General features: G+C 42.3%; 1 protein-coding gene across 2 annotated transcripts in view; it reads right to left on the bottom strand.

The window, feature by feature from the left end:
• The window catches only part of FNDC3B (fibronectin type III domain containing 3B), a 474093-nt gene that overhangs the window by 383248 nt on the left and 73955 nt on the right, over positions 1–16890 (bottom strand). Inside the window, exons 2-3 of one of the 2 annotated variants that reach the window (XM_069213040.1) lie at positions 9638–9776; positions 735–810 (exon numbers count right to left, since the gene is read on the bottom strand). In XM_069213040.1, the coding sequence (XP_069069141.1) occupies positions 735–810; positions 9638–9748 (187 nt within the window). In that variant the 5' untranslated portion in view covers positions 9749–9776. Of the gene's footprint in view, positions 1–734; positions 811–2623; positions 3141–9637; positions 9777–16890 lie in introns of those variants that run through there. The other variant, XM_069213041.1, reaches the window with a different exon arrangement.

The raw sequence follows: 16890 nt of genomic DNA, 5'->3' as shown, positions 1-16890 counted from the left end.
AAAAATCTGCAAAAAGCAGTTCGTCCCTAGTTGTATGTAGGCTATACTGCAGCTACTTTGTCCTAGAAAGTGTTCAACAATCGCACCCTTCCACACCAAAAGAAGTCTTACATTGTTCTACCAGACGAGCGAACTCTTTGAGAAAAAATAACCTCTTCTCACCAGCAGTCTGCAAAATACACCGGCTACCCTTTGATAGAAAGGATGACTTTCTAAATATGCTGTCTAAATTCCAATACAACAAACTCAAATACCCCCTTTTAACTTTCTGCTATGTATCTCATCTTAGGAGACCAAAAAACCTCTGCAGTTGAATTGACCTGAGAACTGAAGTCCCTAAATTTAAAACACTATTCATCCAGAACAAATCATTTTCATGGACAGCAACCTGAGTCTGGAACTCACTCCCAGTCAAAACTGAACTCAACCCCATATCATTCCGAAAATACACGAAACACACATTTTTTTCAGCTCTTCTTTGAAAAGTTGCTGTTATGCAACATCCCCTCTGTTTTCCTCCTCACACACTCTCGTTCCCCTTCAGCCTGTTGCAACCATGCTTTTTAACCATAAAACTAAACGGCTTACCATACTGATGGCACAGTGTCGTTGCATTTTTATACTGAAATGGTAAATATATGGCTCTACTGCATGTAAAACATCTAAAGATCTCTCGGTGCAAGTGTGCCAAATAGGACCATTAAATAAATAAATAAATACTCTGATGTCTTTACCTTGTATGCACTGCAGTGTCCCATCGTCGGCCCTTATTGTAAAAGTTTCACCTGGATTAACTTGCACCAGAATGACCTGCCAAATAGTAGAAACAAATCAAATTTCCCATAAATATACACGCAGTTTAGACACGCTATCAAAACTGTAAAGTTTAACGCTCAAGACAATGCATCATGCTAGAGACTAAATCAAGCCAATAGGCAGAACATTATTCAGTTACGTTTTTGGCAATACCATGGCAGATCCGGTTTGCACGCACAATAAACCTAGAGCACATCAATTATCATGGAATAGATTTATCAAAAACCTAAAGCGTGTTGGTGTGTTGAGGTACAAAAAAATACTTAGGGAGAGACTTGGGCAGACCTGCGCTGCTGGAAGGGCTTGTAACGCAAAGTCGGTCAGGCAGAAGTCAGGATCTATCCAAATACAAGTGGCCCCTGCGGAAGCATTAACCTCACAGTGATGCACACGCACATCCAAACGTGTTCTCTGCAGATGTGTTTCTACATAGTAAGTGTACAGATTTATTTTTTAGTTAAGGAGCTTTAAAGAGTGATATAAAAAACACCCCTCAGCACCAAATCTACGATAGAGACCAGGTAGATATGCGAAATTATGTTTCAACCAAAATATGTCAAACAATAACCACAAAGATCCGATCAACGGTTTGGCTCAAATGGAATAAAGTTTGCCTGAACAAAATGCAAATCTTTTTTCAGGGCACATTTTTTCAATGACACAATTGGTGACTTTTGCCAAAATAAAAAATATATATTGTTAGATAGAGTTGAGGTTTCTTTTGCATTGACCTTTTTTCTCCGGGTCCAGCTTAGAAACAAGCATTAACTAAACCAATAGGCCGTGGATGCCTGTCTTTTGCCTTTTGGCAATGGTTGGGTTGTTGTGTTATGGGTTTTCCAAATCTATATTGCCGAGGAAGCAGGCGAACCGTTGTCAATCATTAAAAAGACTTATGGTAAAGGCAAACATTTTTAGGTCTCAAAATGCCCACACAATTACCATGGTACTGGCACTTTAGGGAGGTGGTGGTGGTGTGTGCGCTCCAATGGGCCAACGCAACATGTAAATTAGATGATAACAAACCAATGGCTGACTGCTGGCTGAAAGCCCCAATCCCTAAGAATACCAAACATATACTTTTCGCAAAATCAAAAGGACTTGACCTAAAAAAAAGCCTATCTGATAATTTATTCAGACGTTAGATTACTTAAGGATTGCAACAGCTACTTTAATGCAACTACACTTCTGGCTTTATAAGCGCAGCACAGAAATGACGGTTTCACTAAAACAAAAGACACATAAAATATGCTCCCCAGAGGAAAACACAAACCCACTTTCATTCTGCGCGCATACAGTGTTCCGAGAGTGTCACTTTTCCCTTTTCGGATGGTTGTGAAGCCCATGCAATCTGCAGCAAGGGAAGACTTGCCAAACAAGCCTTGGATGGAGGCAGGCAAGAGTGGGAAGAGGGGGGCGGGGGGACGCGATGTCCTCGGGCTACCCTTGGCTCCACCCAATGCACATACTTGCAAAGTTATTTCTGGACAGCCACGTTTCCTGTGCAATAAAAACGGGCAGTTATTCTCTGCAATTAACTATTCTAGCTTTTATGAACTGGATGTCATGAAAAGTCATTCTGGCGAAGGGGACGCGGGGATGCAAGGAGCCAATGTGCGCATAGTTGTGCAAGCCTGGATGCTGTCCCCGCTTAGAAGTGCTGACGTTGCCCATCAGTCTAAAGCGCGGAACCACCGCGGGCCGCGAAAACCGCGCAAGAAGCCGCTTTAATCCGCGACATCAGAGTACCACGCCGGCTTCTGGAAAGAAACTGTGGCTGTTTCAGTTTCCTTCCCCACTTGCTTACCATAGTATTGTAGGAAAACATTGAGACCCGGATCCGCAGCTGTCAAAAATGAAAACTGAAAGTTGTGCATGAGGCCTCGAGCTGCAGAAAGTCCACAGGTGCGCGCGGCCCGTCCACCCTGCCTCAGTGCAGAGAAGGATGAGGGGAGAGTCCGCGCAGCATCCCGAATCCAGCCTTCATTTCCAGTTTTATTTCCTCCCTTGCCGCCGAGTTGCTGTGGTAACCAGATTGTAATCTAGCCAGCCACTCCAGACGTCCAGCGGGCTCCGGCATCCGGGCGGTCAGCATCCCCTAGCGAGACACTCCGCGGTTCCGCAGCATCCTCCAGTGTCCGCCTCGCTGGAGGACCGCTGGGATGTCATCAGCAGACGACTGGTCCCTGTCTCGCCTGCGGGGCTTTTTTGCTGCCTCACTGCTCGCCGGTGACTCTTCCCTGACAACCGACATGAATGAGACGGCAACGGGGCCTGCATCACGCACGCTTCTGGGAGAGTGAGTCAGCGCCTGGCACTTCACCGTTTTTTTTTTTTTTTCACCCGCAAGCTTTTATATTTTTTGCTGCAAAGCGTCACGAATGCTAAGCGCCCCTGCAAATGTACGCATGGACGTGCAGACATATATAAAGGCATGGTAGCTTGTCAAATGAGATTTTTTTTCGCTCTAGGGGTTGCTCAGCCACAAACGATTTATGATAGACAACACCCTCCCGATGCAAAAATATTACGAAATGCGGCACCTTACACCAATTAATTAAATGAAAAATGCAAAATGTTTCTTTATTGTGTAAAAAGAAGAATGCTGCTTCTCGTTTTCCATCCATACACTCAACAATCCTTTGCCGGCATGCGGATTTGTTTTTCTCTTCATGTCGAAGGCTATTATGTCGGGGTGTTTTGAACTTGCAGCTGTTTTAAGGCACACATGCATTGGTATGTGCCGCCTTGCAGCCGTTCCCTACGTCACCCTTCCTGTGTGCACCTGGGAGTGACTAACAGAGGTTGCACCAATGGGGTGATGTTTAACGTTCCAATCAGGGGCTGATGTTCACAGATGGAAGGCATGAGTCTGAGGGCACTTCTACACCATCAAGTGTCTTGCATCACCGTGATTACACCAACTCGTGGAACTTTGGGTGGTTCCTGGGGGGATCTGCACCCCCTCCAGCTCTCCAGCCGGAACCACTTCTTTTCGAGGAGGACGTCAAGTGCAGTAGGGAGGCAGTACCTTGAGTGGTAGGAGCACAACCAACAGGAATATCTGCCTGGACCCTGAGGAGGGGCTAAGGATCTGCCTGTCGGTACAGCACGGTGGGAGTCAATATTCCACCCACTCAACCAAGATCTTTGGGAAACATCCCCATCCCTCCCACTCAGCTGTACACGTCTGGGTGAGCAGAAAGGGAGAGTCCCAGAGGGTTTGCTTTCCTTGGAAGAGTGTGTGTGTGTGTGTGTGTGTGTGTGTGTGGGGGGGGGGGGGGGGGGGGGGCACCATCAGCCCTGAGCTGGTGGCAGTCAGTCACTTTCTGGCACCCGGCAAAAACCTTATCTCAGCTCCAAATCTACTGACCATATCTGCGGTTTGATGAGAACGTAGCAGGAGAATGAAGGACCAGCCTTGATGGTGGTTGCTAGAATATGAAAGAATCTCTATATCAGACACGAACCACAGCCCTAAAGGAAGGTTTCGAATTCCTTCTCACACAAAAGCTAAAGTAGCTGTCGAATTGACAAGATGATGCCACAGAGTATATATGTCTTGATGACATTTTTCATATTTGGATACAACAGATAGTTTGAAAGACTTAAATTGAGATATATAGGGCCTGATTACAAATTTGGAGGAGGTGTTAATCCGTCCCAAAAGTGACGGTAAAGTGACGGATATACCACCAGCCGTTTTACGAGTCCATTATATCCTATGGAACTCGTAATACGGCTGGTGGTATATCCGTCACATTTGGGATGGATTAACACCTCCTCCAAAGTTGTAATCATGCCCAAAGTATCTTAGCGCTTAGCCTATGCTGCCATTTAAATATAAGCCAGATATGTGAACAACTAGATTTAACAGTACGATTCTAAAATAAAATGGAAGAGTCGTGGTCGACACATGCAAGAAAATTAAAGTTCAGGAACTGTGCAGAATGGCCGCATGGGTAGGACTCAGACAGATGTAGATTCTTTGGATAAAGTAGGTAAAGGCTATGATGGTAGGGAGTAGATGTTGCAAAATTTGTTGTCTGGGATTGTATAGTTACACCAAGTGACCTGAACACATTATTTTTGCTCAGAAGAAATATACAACTGACATGGCTCTGGCAGGGACATGTAAAATACGGAATAATAACTAGGTTGGAAAGATAATATTGATATTAAGATATATGAATGTCCTGGTTCCCACACAGGACCACAGAGTAGCCCTGTAGATGTTCAATACGTTACCATAATGTGGTAAAAGGTTCCCTCAGGCATGCACTGTCATGCCTCCAAAGCAATCTGTTGGGCCAGTCACTTGAGTACTGTAATGTGGTCAGGCCTGCCAGGTTGAACACCCACAACATGTAATAAACCAACAGTAGTCTGGACTTCCTGGAGCAGCAACAGTGACTTGAAGCATTCATTGGAGCCCTCACTGAACTCCAACAAGTACCAGTGGGCCAATGATATAAGGCTGGTACTGACGGTAAACTTGCCCAGTGACAGGACTGAGAACTGCATCCAAATGAAGAAGTTTCTTGGAACTAGACCCTAAAAGATGATTGTTTTTGCAGCATAAGGAACAGATTTCCCAGCAGGTGGGCAGGGTAACGGCAAATGCAAAGTTTGCTCTGCCAGGAGTGAAACCTGTTAAACATGTGCTCAGCATTCAAATAAGAGCTTGTATTAAAATACAGTAAGTCAGCGGAAAGGAAAATAAATGTAAAACGTAGCAAGGGAAGTTGTAAGAGTCAGGCATACCATTATAGGTGGGGTCAAGTGCCTACAAAGCATACCTTAAGGGCCACTAATTGCAACCCTTACCTCAAAACCACCAATACCCCACCCACTGCTGCTGCATGGGATGTCCCGGTTGTGAGTGTGAACAAACTTGCTCAGTACAGTTTGGGCTGTACCACTTCTGCGTTTGAAGAAGGCCTCTCAGAGCAAGGAAACATGAAGGTGGATAGGCAAGGGTACATGAGGTAGTACTCAGCCTACAAGCAGCCACCCAATCCTAGAAAGGTTTATTACGGGGTTGTCTACCTTTTGGCCCAGAGGGACTGGTGCAAGCATCATTTTCCACACGACCACAGACTTTATACAGGAGTACCATTTACATTCCCTTTATGTACATTTGTCAGACAGAACGAGGTACTTAACTCTGGTAACACTCTTTTGGCAGATTCCTCACCTCATGCCCAGTGGTCTCATGTGCCACCTAACACTAACTCCATACCACCACACCAGTGATGATAGCCACGCATAAGCACCACTCTTATGTGATGACAATGTCTTTTGTTTTTCTGCTCCCTTGGACGCAGAGTATGAACAATTGGAGGTAACAATATGCTTATCACTAACTTCGGATTTTTTTATTTGTTAAAAAGAGGCCACTCCAAAGAACAGTGAGGTATGGGGAATTTTGGGTTGAGACAGAGTATCCACCAGAAAGAGCGTTACCAAAGTTAAATAGTTCATTTTGATGGGTATTTTTAACTGCTGATTTCTCACCTTTCATAATAAATACCAAAGCAGTTCCTCTTCAATATGGAGAGTCTTGGAGTGGGCTCTGACCAACATATGTTGCAGAACCGAGAAGGTGACGTATCCTCGCCGGACTTAGCTATCAATTGTAGTGCTTTATGGATGTATGCACTGATGCCCATGTTGCAGCCTCACAGAGATCAAGGACAGGGACCTCCGAGCCAATGCAGTAATATGGTCCTTAGACCAGGTGGAATGGGCTATTCCTGGGGCTGCTTGGTCGGTCTACAGAACATATTAATGCAGAGGACAACCACCTACACAGCATCTTCTCCTGCAGAACCTTCTCTTTCTTTGCTTCTTTGCTCTGGAGAACCACACACAAACAGTCCATTCAATGGGCTTTGGTACCATCTATGTAAAAGCTTAATACCCTTTTGGGGTCCAAATATATTTCGAGGGGTGAAGGGGAGAAAGGAATACTGGAAGTGTAATGGAGCACAGAAGGAGCTACAGCATTTGGTAAGAAGGAGGCATGAATCCTCAACACCAATTTGTCTGGGAAAAACATGGTGTAGGGGGTTGCACCAACACTGATCGTAGTTCACTCATGCAACAAGCTGACATAATCGCAAGGAGAGAAACAGACTGCAAAGGTCAGTAGACTCAGTGAGCAACTATGCAAGGTTCCAAAGGCCCACACATGAGACACGTCAGACCATAATAAGATACCATTGTGTGGCATCACAAATGGTTTGAGAGAGAACATGAGTGTTAAACCTTTAATCAATTTCAACTGGTGACTTAAGCACAGACGGTTCTCTGGAAAATGTAGAAAAGCCAAAAGGCCAATAAATAACATTTTACAGTGATCATTTCAATGCCTCGCAGCACTAAAGAATAAACAAGCAAAAGAACATCTGACAGCTTAACCTGTGATTGGTCGATGGCTCTAGGACCTCATCAAGTTACAGGCTTGTTCCAGCGTAAATGAATTTCATGTACAGGTGTCTGTCTGGCAATAGCAATTAAATCTACCACCAAAGGCGGCAGATCAAATGCAGATCCTATGCTTATTCTTCGTGCGTGAAGGTGTAAACTGGGGAGTTATTTGCAATGGGGCAACAATTTACTGGGCCCCTCCTAATGCAGGAACAAATGTGGATCCTCCACATTTCATGATCAATATTGTCACGAATAGCAGCGCAGATGGTGCGGTGGTCATTGCAAGAACTGCAAAGCGGTCATGCCCGCCATTCAGACATCCTTAAAATGCTAAAGTTGGTGAACAAAGTCCTCCAATGGGTGGCATCAAAATACTGCCAAAAAAGAGGAGCCAAGTTCTTCTATTTCCAAAGATGCACAAGATCCACATTCGTGCCCTCGCGTTCTTCTCAGTGGAGAGGGCTAGGAAAATACGAACCAGATTCTCCAACTCACGCCCCCTGTTCCCCAAGAGCTCCAGCGAAAGATGAATTCTGCACACTTCTCTTATTTAAAGTCTTACACATGCTCATGATATCAGTGCTGCATAATGAGCCAAGTGCAGATCTCCATCTGGGACACATCACATGCAGGCTGACTTGTTTAGACACACGCACACGCACACGCACACACACACACACACACACACGTAAGCTTTATTTTCTCAAAGCCCAAATTCTCACAGCCAAACAACACCCTATGATATACAGCAACACTAAACGTTGTTACATATTTCTCAAAAACTGACACATGGAAGGATCAACATTTTAGGTTTGCAGAGTATGTTTGGTTTTCAGAAATTGTGTTGGAAGGTAATATCTTTTATCTCACTACTAAGTGTGCACTTTTGTATAAATTTCTCTTTCCTAGATTGGCAAGCATTGTATCTTTTTCCATAGTCGCCTCTCGTTACCGGGACGCTCTTCCCAAAAAGACAGTTTTCTCGCACTCCGTTGTGTCTAAACTGCCCCTTTACCCATCTCTAAACTTTTACAAAGGGACAGTGCAAGCTTTGTCATTCTTAAAGTGCCTGAATGCACATGAACTGGGTTAAACTTCAGCTTTTAGGCTGACTTAGAGGGTAAAAGTGCTCACATCACATCCAGCCAGCACATCAAAGGTTCAGCTCCCTGCAGGGCCAACTGAGCCTTTTATACTTCAGAGGCTGAAGAAAGGACTGCCCCTGTTTTGAGTACCACCTGGAATTTACTGGGATGTCACATCCGACAACTTTAGAAGCAAATCCTGATACAGAAAACATCAATAGCATTTTACTTTTTTTTTTCTGTATCTCATTTAAAATCTGCCACTCTGAATTACATGTTTTCATATCATCACTCTGACGCTAGATGAAATATGTCTGCATTAATACAGAAACTGATGAGTGATTCTTGTCAGTTTCTTTTGCATTTTTCAATCAACAGAGGCTGTTCTGGTGTAGTAAGTGCAGCAACAAGGTCAAAAGAAAAGGTGGTCCACAACTGAGGTACCCATTGTACTGAAGCAGGTGGGAGCTGCAATTAAATTCACCCGACACCCCGGAAAAAAAGACAGCAATGCAAGCTCCCTATTAAACCTCCTTAAATAATTCAAAGTCGTGGTTCCTTGTGCAAGCACCATCACTTTGCAATACAGGACTGCACGCTCGGAGAACAGAAACTAAATGAAGTTCATAAGTGGTCAATGCAACGTGTCCTCAGCTTCCTTATCATTTTTCAGAGGGGGTCATGTGAGAAGCAAAGGATTTTAAAATAAACTTTAAAACAAACAGGCAAGGGCTTAGAGTAGTTTATATACAGAAGATGCATATAGAAGGGAATTAGAAGTCCTTTCAAAATAAATAAAGGAGGAAAATAGTAATTTAAGGTAATTTATTTAAATTTTGAGGACATGTCGACATCCAATAACAGCAAATCTCTCTATCAGAGGGACAAACTTCTAGACAATACTTGGATGTGCCCCTGAAGAGGCCAAACTGGATAAACTCATAAAAACACTACCATTATGGGCGCAAACTTAGGCAATACGTTTATGGGTTGAGTAGCTATGTATTAAGCAGGATTTCTATCGATTCTTGAAATTTAGGAGTACAGCCAAAGTATTTTTTTCTTTCCAAAATTTAAATTTCATTTGTAGCAGCAAAAGTTATCTTTACAAATGGGTAATATACACTGCAGTTATTGTAGAGTTATAATTTCTATATATACTTCTCTGTACCAAAGGCTACTTCAATCTTTGTGAATTATTATATAGGGAGATATAGTTCAGTAAAATATTACACTAGATAGAACAAGACAGGTTGGTAAATGGAGACAATTGCAGCAATTCGCCGTACAAGGGCACTGACCTGTTGTGGTCCATCTCCGTTGACCATGTGTGGCATCATGGCCACGTCTCCATTCAGCAACGGCGGCAGCTCCAATGGGATTTGGTCGGTCATCATCATTATGACGTACATTCATGGAGAATTTCCCTCAACGGACTTCCTAAAACAGATGCAAATTAAGAAATGTTTAGAAATTGAGACACCCAGATCTTTTGCAACTGTCAAAAGACGGAACGCAATGCTCTACGGATCACAATATATTATTTCCTAAAGGGTGCATTTTACAGAACAAAGCAGAACCAATATACATAGAAATGGCATTAACCTCTTCTGAAAAACATTCTAGGTCAAGTTATACACTCAAGGGCTGTAGTACATCATAAAGCGAGCCAAGGCAGAGCAGCGAACAACCCACATAATTTCCTCGCTGGTATAACCAGTTCCCTACTGCCTCCCCATGTGGTCTGTTAAGTTTCTGACCAGCCAGTCCTGCTTTTAGTTTGTAGTTTTTCCCCAAAAATGCAGATATTTTACATCCTAATAGACAAAATCAGAAGCCAGTGCTATATCGCGTGCAGAAGACATTCTCATCCTACCAGTCAGAGCCAGAAGATATTCCCTTCATAGAATGTCACTATGCTCCTCGGCCCCAGAGCCCAGTGAATCCGCCATGCCAGATTTTCATCATACCTACATCATGTTTACAGAAAATGAATCGAAAGGGCAACAATTTACATTAACATGTATTATCCGAAAAATGTGGCATGACTCCAACTTTGGTGTGCCATTGATGCACAAACCTGCTGCACCCGTGTTGACAATCAATTCTGTTATTCTGTCATTTACCGGTACTGAATCAGTTGGCTGCTGCCAAAGATGACAACGATGGTATGCAGAAGGAAAGTTCAAGACCGGAAGCTTGGTGTTAAACCAGTTTGAGATATCTGATAGCCATAGGATCCCGACTAGAAGATAAGGTTGTGCGGTCATGTTTCATGCCCTAACAGGTGTAACAGTTTCGTCAGAGGTAGGTCGTATTTTGACCAGTGCTCTTGAACTCATTCAGAGCGGATGGATCAAGAACCAATGGGTCAGGGGATGCTCGGCCATTACACAACAATTAGTTTCCAACCTGGGTGCAAAACAAATTCCAACATGCAGCAGCTTTTCTTCATAAATCTTTAGGGTGCTTGTGAGAGGAGATAACCACCACATACATCATCTACTGGCCTCAGATTTCTACAAGTACATCTGTCAGTGTGAAAGGGTAAAGCGATGTGTCAACTATCTGCAATAGGTCCCTGCAATACCATGAGTTTCCAATGGTAGAGCTTCAGAGTTTGAAGTGCAATATTCTTCTCCATTGATTGAAGGGGGCCTCCAATGTGATGACAAAAAAAATATCTTTACCCAGTCCTGCACCTCCAACAATTACTGATAACAGGCAAATCCTGAATGTAGCTTCGTTTGACGTAGGTTTTGACACCTACTATGATATAATTCACCAGATGGTCCCTTTAAAGGTCCAGCTTTTAACCTGAGGTGTCCTAGCAGCTCTAGTTCTATTTTAGCAGCCCTTGTAAATAAATGTTGATGAAAGTGTACCAGAGAGCAAAGCATTGAAAATAAAGCTAGAAATGATTGACATAATTAAAAAAAAAAATCATTTTTGATGAGAACTTTAACCCCATACTCTGTTACGGTGTTCGTTTTGCGCAATATGGTTCTTCGATTTAAACATTTTTACACAACATGTTTTAGATCACAGCCCTTCTCTGGATTCTATGCTAAAAGAATGTAAAAATGTTCCTCCTTCCAAATCCGTCTGCCCCCACTCTTGAAATGGAGTTTAGACACCACACTGTTTTGTTGTTCAGCCTAGGTTTCAGGAAAACACCAAACTCTGTGATTTGAAAAGAAAATGCTTGGGCGGAACAACCCTCAGGCGAAACATCCATGAAGAGCATGAGTAATTGTATTAAGCCTCAATTTCATAATCAATGTTCTAATTATATGGTTTATCTTCAGTCCATGACAAATCAAATCTCAAGGTTTCGACGGCCAAACTAATAACCCGTCTAGTGCTCCTGAATAGCGGCTACTTGTCACTCGTAGGCACATGAACGTTCACAGATGAGATTCAGCATTTTCTTTTACCTTACACGGTGCTACTAGTCTTATTCGGCCTCGGTTCTGCATAGATAAGAGACACCAACAACAACTGTAGATACTGTCAAGGGTAGAACATTTTGTTTTTTCTTTTTATGAAAAGAACCTCATACTCTACTGTACAATCAAAGTACCAACACACACCAGACTCTGGCCAAGAAAGACTTGTTCTTCAAGATTTACAAGGGCCATCCGGTGAATGATGTCACAGAAGGACCCAAATCTCTACATGACAACGCTGTTGACTGTTGTAGATGCAGGACAGGGTAAAGAAAACAGTTTTTTTTTTGCCTTGCACCAGATGTCCTCTTTAACCTCCAGTCTGATTTCTAATTACGAAACTTCTAACAGTTCCCCATTGCCTCAGTCTATGAAAGTCTGCTCGTCATTTTAGTTAAAGATTTAAAAAACTCTATTCTGGTGGAAATAATTAACATCAACATTGGAAAAGACTATCAGCTGCCTACCACATGTTTTCGTAGAAAACTTCTGCAATGACATTTCTATGCGCTAGCATCCACCAGATACAGATTAAGCAAGGTAGAATAGAGTACATGATCCACAGAGGAATGCTAAAGTCAGCTCACACTTGAGTTGTCATGATGGCATTAGGGAGATATAGGGTGTAGGCAAGAATCATAATAGAAGCATCTGCCAGCTAAAATGGTAGAATCACCTATCCTGTTCCCCAGCAATGAAGACGGTTAATTCAACTTGATTGGCACCACACCTTGTGAAGAATGATCCCAAGGGAGTATGTGGGAGTTTGTGTAGAAGTCAAAGAACACAGAGGCACACAGCTCATGGACTCAACTATTATTTCACCTGTAAAACATGCATCAAAAAAACGTTTTGCAACCATTTTCTGTAATGGAAATGTCCTACTCAGTAACTCCCATGCACCTGCTAATTGAGCAATATTGGCTTTAAAAACGTTGATCATAATGTTACGAAAATCAATTTTAACAAAAAAAGGCAAATAATTAAATAAAATAATGCAATAGTTACCTATCAAAAGGCCCCAACTGGGCAGTGGTGCTTTATAAATACTTACGGTCTTTAGCTTTATAAATACTTACAGTCTTCAAGAACACCACTACTGGAGAAAGGTCACCATTATAGTGATAAATGATGTAGCTAATATAACCATTTATTCAAAGGTTTTTTGGTTTAGAATTGCATTGGGATGGTTCTATTTACAAATGCCTGGATGGCTTAAATCTTACAGGACATCCTCATCAACCCAACAGCAGTCTTCATCGTTTGCACAAAGTACAGCACGCCTCGGTCCATCCATGCTCCAAACTTGTAAATACATAGCCTTTAAATGATTTAGCTACAGGAACTCTGGGGTGTTTACATTCTGCCTGAAATTAAGATGTGTGACACCTCAGGTTCTTTAAACAATGGTGAATCTTATCTGGTAATAGTAACTGACAGAAAATGGTTATACCAGTATTTGCTCTAGATATTGGGCAAAACGTTTTAAATATTCCCCTATGACAGAGGTAACTTACACATAGAGCAGTACTTCCTCTCTTTATAAAGGTCAGCTTATTACACCAAAAGGCATAGGTGGACAAGAATGATGGGAAGACGAGAGCCGTCCTGATAAGCGATCCACATTCGTTGTCCTTAACCGCAGACATTAGACAATACGAATAGGCCCAGTAAAAGGCAGCTATTGCACTTATGCAGCAAACATCAATAGGGGAAACTCTAGATTGATAGTCAATATTTCCAAGACAGAGTGGGGGTTATATTCTTCTTCCAAAGTACTTCTTTCTCAGTGATGGGTAAACCATCTTAGACATGTTATGTCATGGTGTATAGGCATGTGCTTATCGGCAAGCGAGAGATCAGCCTAGCCATTCTCAAATTAAAGCAGAGAGCATGGCTGACACGCTTTTCATAATCAAACTTACCCATATAATTTATTCATTTAACACATAGAGGCTACGTTTATGAGCAGAAGTGGCCAAAAGCTTTTGATATGGAGCATTTTGAAGGACCAACCAGTTTTTTGCAGAGATAGAGAAAGTCATTCATGTACCTAGCTGTTCAGACCATCAAAAACAAAGCAAGAAGAAGTTCTTGTGTACCCTTTCAAAATGATTCTCAGGCTATGGCCACTGATATCTCCTTTATAACCTGAACATGAACACTTGATAAGATGTCTGGAAGGCTACAGATAGTAAAAACAGGCAGAATGACTGCAATGTCTTTCAACAGGAAGTAATCAAGGTGACCACTATCTCACTAAGGACTTGACACCCATCGCAAATCAGATAACTTGTTTGAGCAATCTTCAGAACCAGAGGTAACAGAAATTATATTACCCACGACCTTCTTAAGGTGGAAAGGAAGGCCCCCCGTCGAAAAAGCAGTCTTACTGATTTTAGTATGAAGAAGACATACCCAGTAACGTATGGTCCAAGTGGTTGAGAGAAGGGGGTGGCAATATGTTTCACAGGATATTCTCCACAGGGTAGAAAAAGGCCCACTGCTTTCTGAAATCACAGCCCTAGCTCCCAGAGGAGACGGCAATAGCTCTTGTTTTGCAAAATCAGGAATGTTCCTGTAAATGTCCCTGAACAGAGCAGAGATTCATGAACCAAATAAAGGAAGTTATTGCTGAAGAACATAGCGATGTACCAGCAAACTTGAGCTGGTAACCCATGCAACAAAGCAGAACCGTAAGTTCACTTCAGTAAGTCCAGGATCATAGAGCAAATTGTTTCGTTTAGTGCTTGCCAGGGTTACATATGAGAATTACTAAAAGTGACCACTGGTAATTACACTTGGTTGTGCGCCATTCAACACATTTTCTTTGCTCAATTTTCCAATCCAGCCAACAACCTACTTTGAATACACCTTGTCTCTGACACAAAAGGGAAGAGTCAATCCCAAATGGTCAGAGTCCTTAGGGCACAGTGAGCTATGGAACCCATGCCTTGGCATGCACCTTCAACAGAAATCCTCCCTACACCTAAAACAACACAAACTTCCTCAAAGTTCGAACTTACTTCACTTTTACAAGGAGCAAACCCCACTCACCACACTCCATTAAACTCCAAGAAAACAACATACGTAGTCAAGCGATGCTTCCTGGAGTGCGATGGACGCCTTCCCACATCCACGTAATGGGGGGGCAAGGGAGTGAATGTGAAGATGTGCCATAACAAAAGTGACTGGCACTATGCAAATGCAGAATTACACAACACACGAGGTGACACTTAGAACTAGGAAAGGGCAGACTGGAGTCAACAAACTGCACCACCAACACAATACGTGCAAATCATTGTGGTACAATAATAGTGTCAGAATTAAATCACAAAGACAAAAACATCAGGAATCATACACCATCGAACTGACCTTGGTAGCTACATTATTATGATAACGAGACGGTCTGGGTGTGCGCCTAGGTAGATTGCCTACACTTACATGGCAAGTATATACCAAAACAAATATATTTAATATGTTACAAATGTAGATATACTGGTACAATATATAGCATATACTAAAAAAAGTGATATCATTACATGCCATAAATACAGAACAATATGTTGTACCTATTACAATGTTCCACCGATTCTGCAAACAAGTGATTTGTTTATTAAAATGTGTAATTATTTAGAATGTTTTAGTCACCGGAAGCACCTTACCTTAGAAGTGCATGGTCTTTGGTCTTTGAACCCTCCTAGGAATCCTTCCCTGAGAGGGGTCATCCCTCACTAGGAGGGGCTCAGCACCCGGCAGAACTCTCTCTGCACTGGCACAAGCTGCATTGTTTGTCCGCCAGGCTAAGATACAAACCACTGAGCAGGAGACAACACAGCACAGAGTGCGTCAGAGAACACAAACATGAAAAGGTCAGAGGCATCAGCTTTACCTTGACAGCGAGTAAACCACCCAATTAGATGTCAGCGGAATGCATGACCTATTCGGCCCAGGTAAATGAAAGGCGTTCACAGCTCTTTCAAGCCTGCAAACAATGGCTTCAAAGTCTTCAGGCTCAAACATGTAGCAGTTGGCGGATTAAATTATGGAAGAGAATATAGGTTTGTTTATTGGGTGGTGATCGCCAAGTCAGAAGAGCAAACAGAAAAGTCCCAAAGCACCTATCAACTTCTTCCTAAAGCTATTCATGTTCTGCTAATTTCAAGTATGAACTCAGTTAAAGCAGGAACATAGGAACATATAGGCAGGTCTATCAAGTGCCTAGCAATGAGGGTTGTTTGATTGTCGAAATATGCGCTGTAAAACAGAGATTTGTACTATGTCGTCAGACCAAGCATAGATAGAAGAGCTTAGATTTGCAATTCTAAATCTACCTATACGTACCCTGACAATATTGTGCAAGTTCCTACCCTGGAGTCGATATTGGTTAGAGCTGATATTTTAGTAGAACATTTGATCACTTGTTCCATTTGGGAACTATTACAAAAACTACAAATTGGGGCCAAAAGCAGAACACATCACCATTGTGCTATTTTGCTGCTTGTCAAATGGGGGAAAGGCAAACATTAATGATAGATTTTTGCGCGAGGGTAAGCAAGAACACGGATCTTGGAACACTTTTAATCATATCCAAGAAATTACTGCATGTGGTGACTTGTAGTTTAATTTTGCCCACTGTAAATAGAGGCCTACAAAACTCCAACAAGCATTATGGATAAAAAGCCAAAACTGCCTGCATGCATTCCTCCTGCGCAAGCGTCGGATGTCCTGCAGAGATAGATAGATAGAGAGTTGACTTTGTAAATCCTGACATCCACACAGTCTACACTTTGGGTACCACACATCGATGTAACTGGTGTTAATTAAACAGCAGACTGTGGTTACTGAACATCAAGCATAGTATATGCTTTTGGGATGTAAAAACCACCCAACCAATCAATGATCTCTCATAGACCAGAACTCATTTCCAATGGGAAATAACTTTAGAAATTTACAACCAAAAGTCTATGGACCAAAGCACATCAATTGATATATTTTGTAACTGATTTTGTAATGATTTGGCCAAACAGGAGACCGATTGAAAATCTTGTAGTACTTAAAGGGACTTAATTCAAATCATCACATGCAAGACTTTTCAAAACAAA

Source organism: Pleurodeles waltl, chromosome 11 (genome assembly GCF_031143425.1).
Source record: "Pleurodeles waltl isolate 20211129_DDA chromosome 11, aPleWal1.hap1.20221129, whole genome shotgun sequence".
NCBI lineage: Eukaryota > Metazoa > Chordata > Amphibia > Caudata > Salamandridae > Pleurodeles > Pleurodeles waltl.
This window is presented reverse-complemented; position numbering and strand designations above follow the sequence as displayed.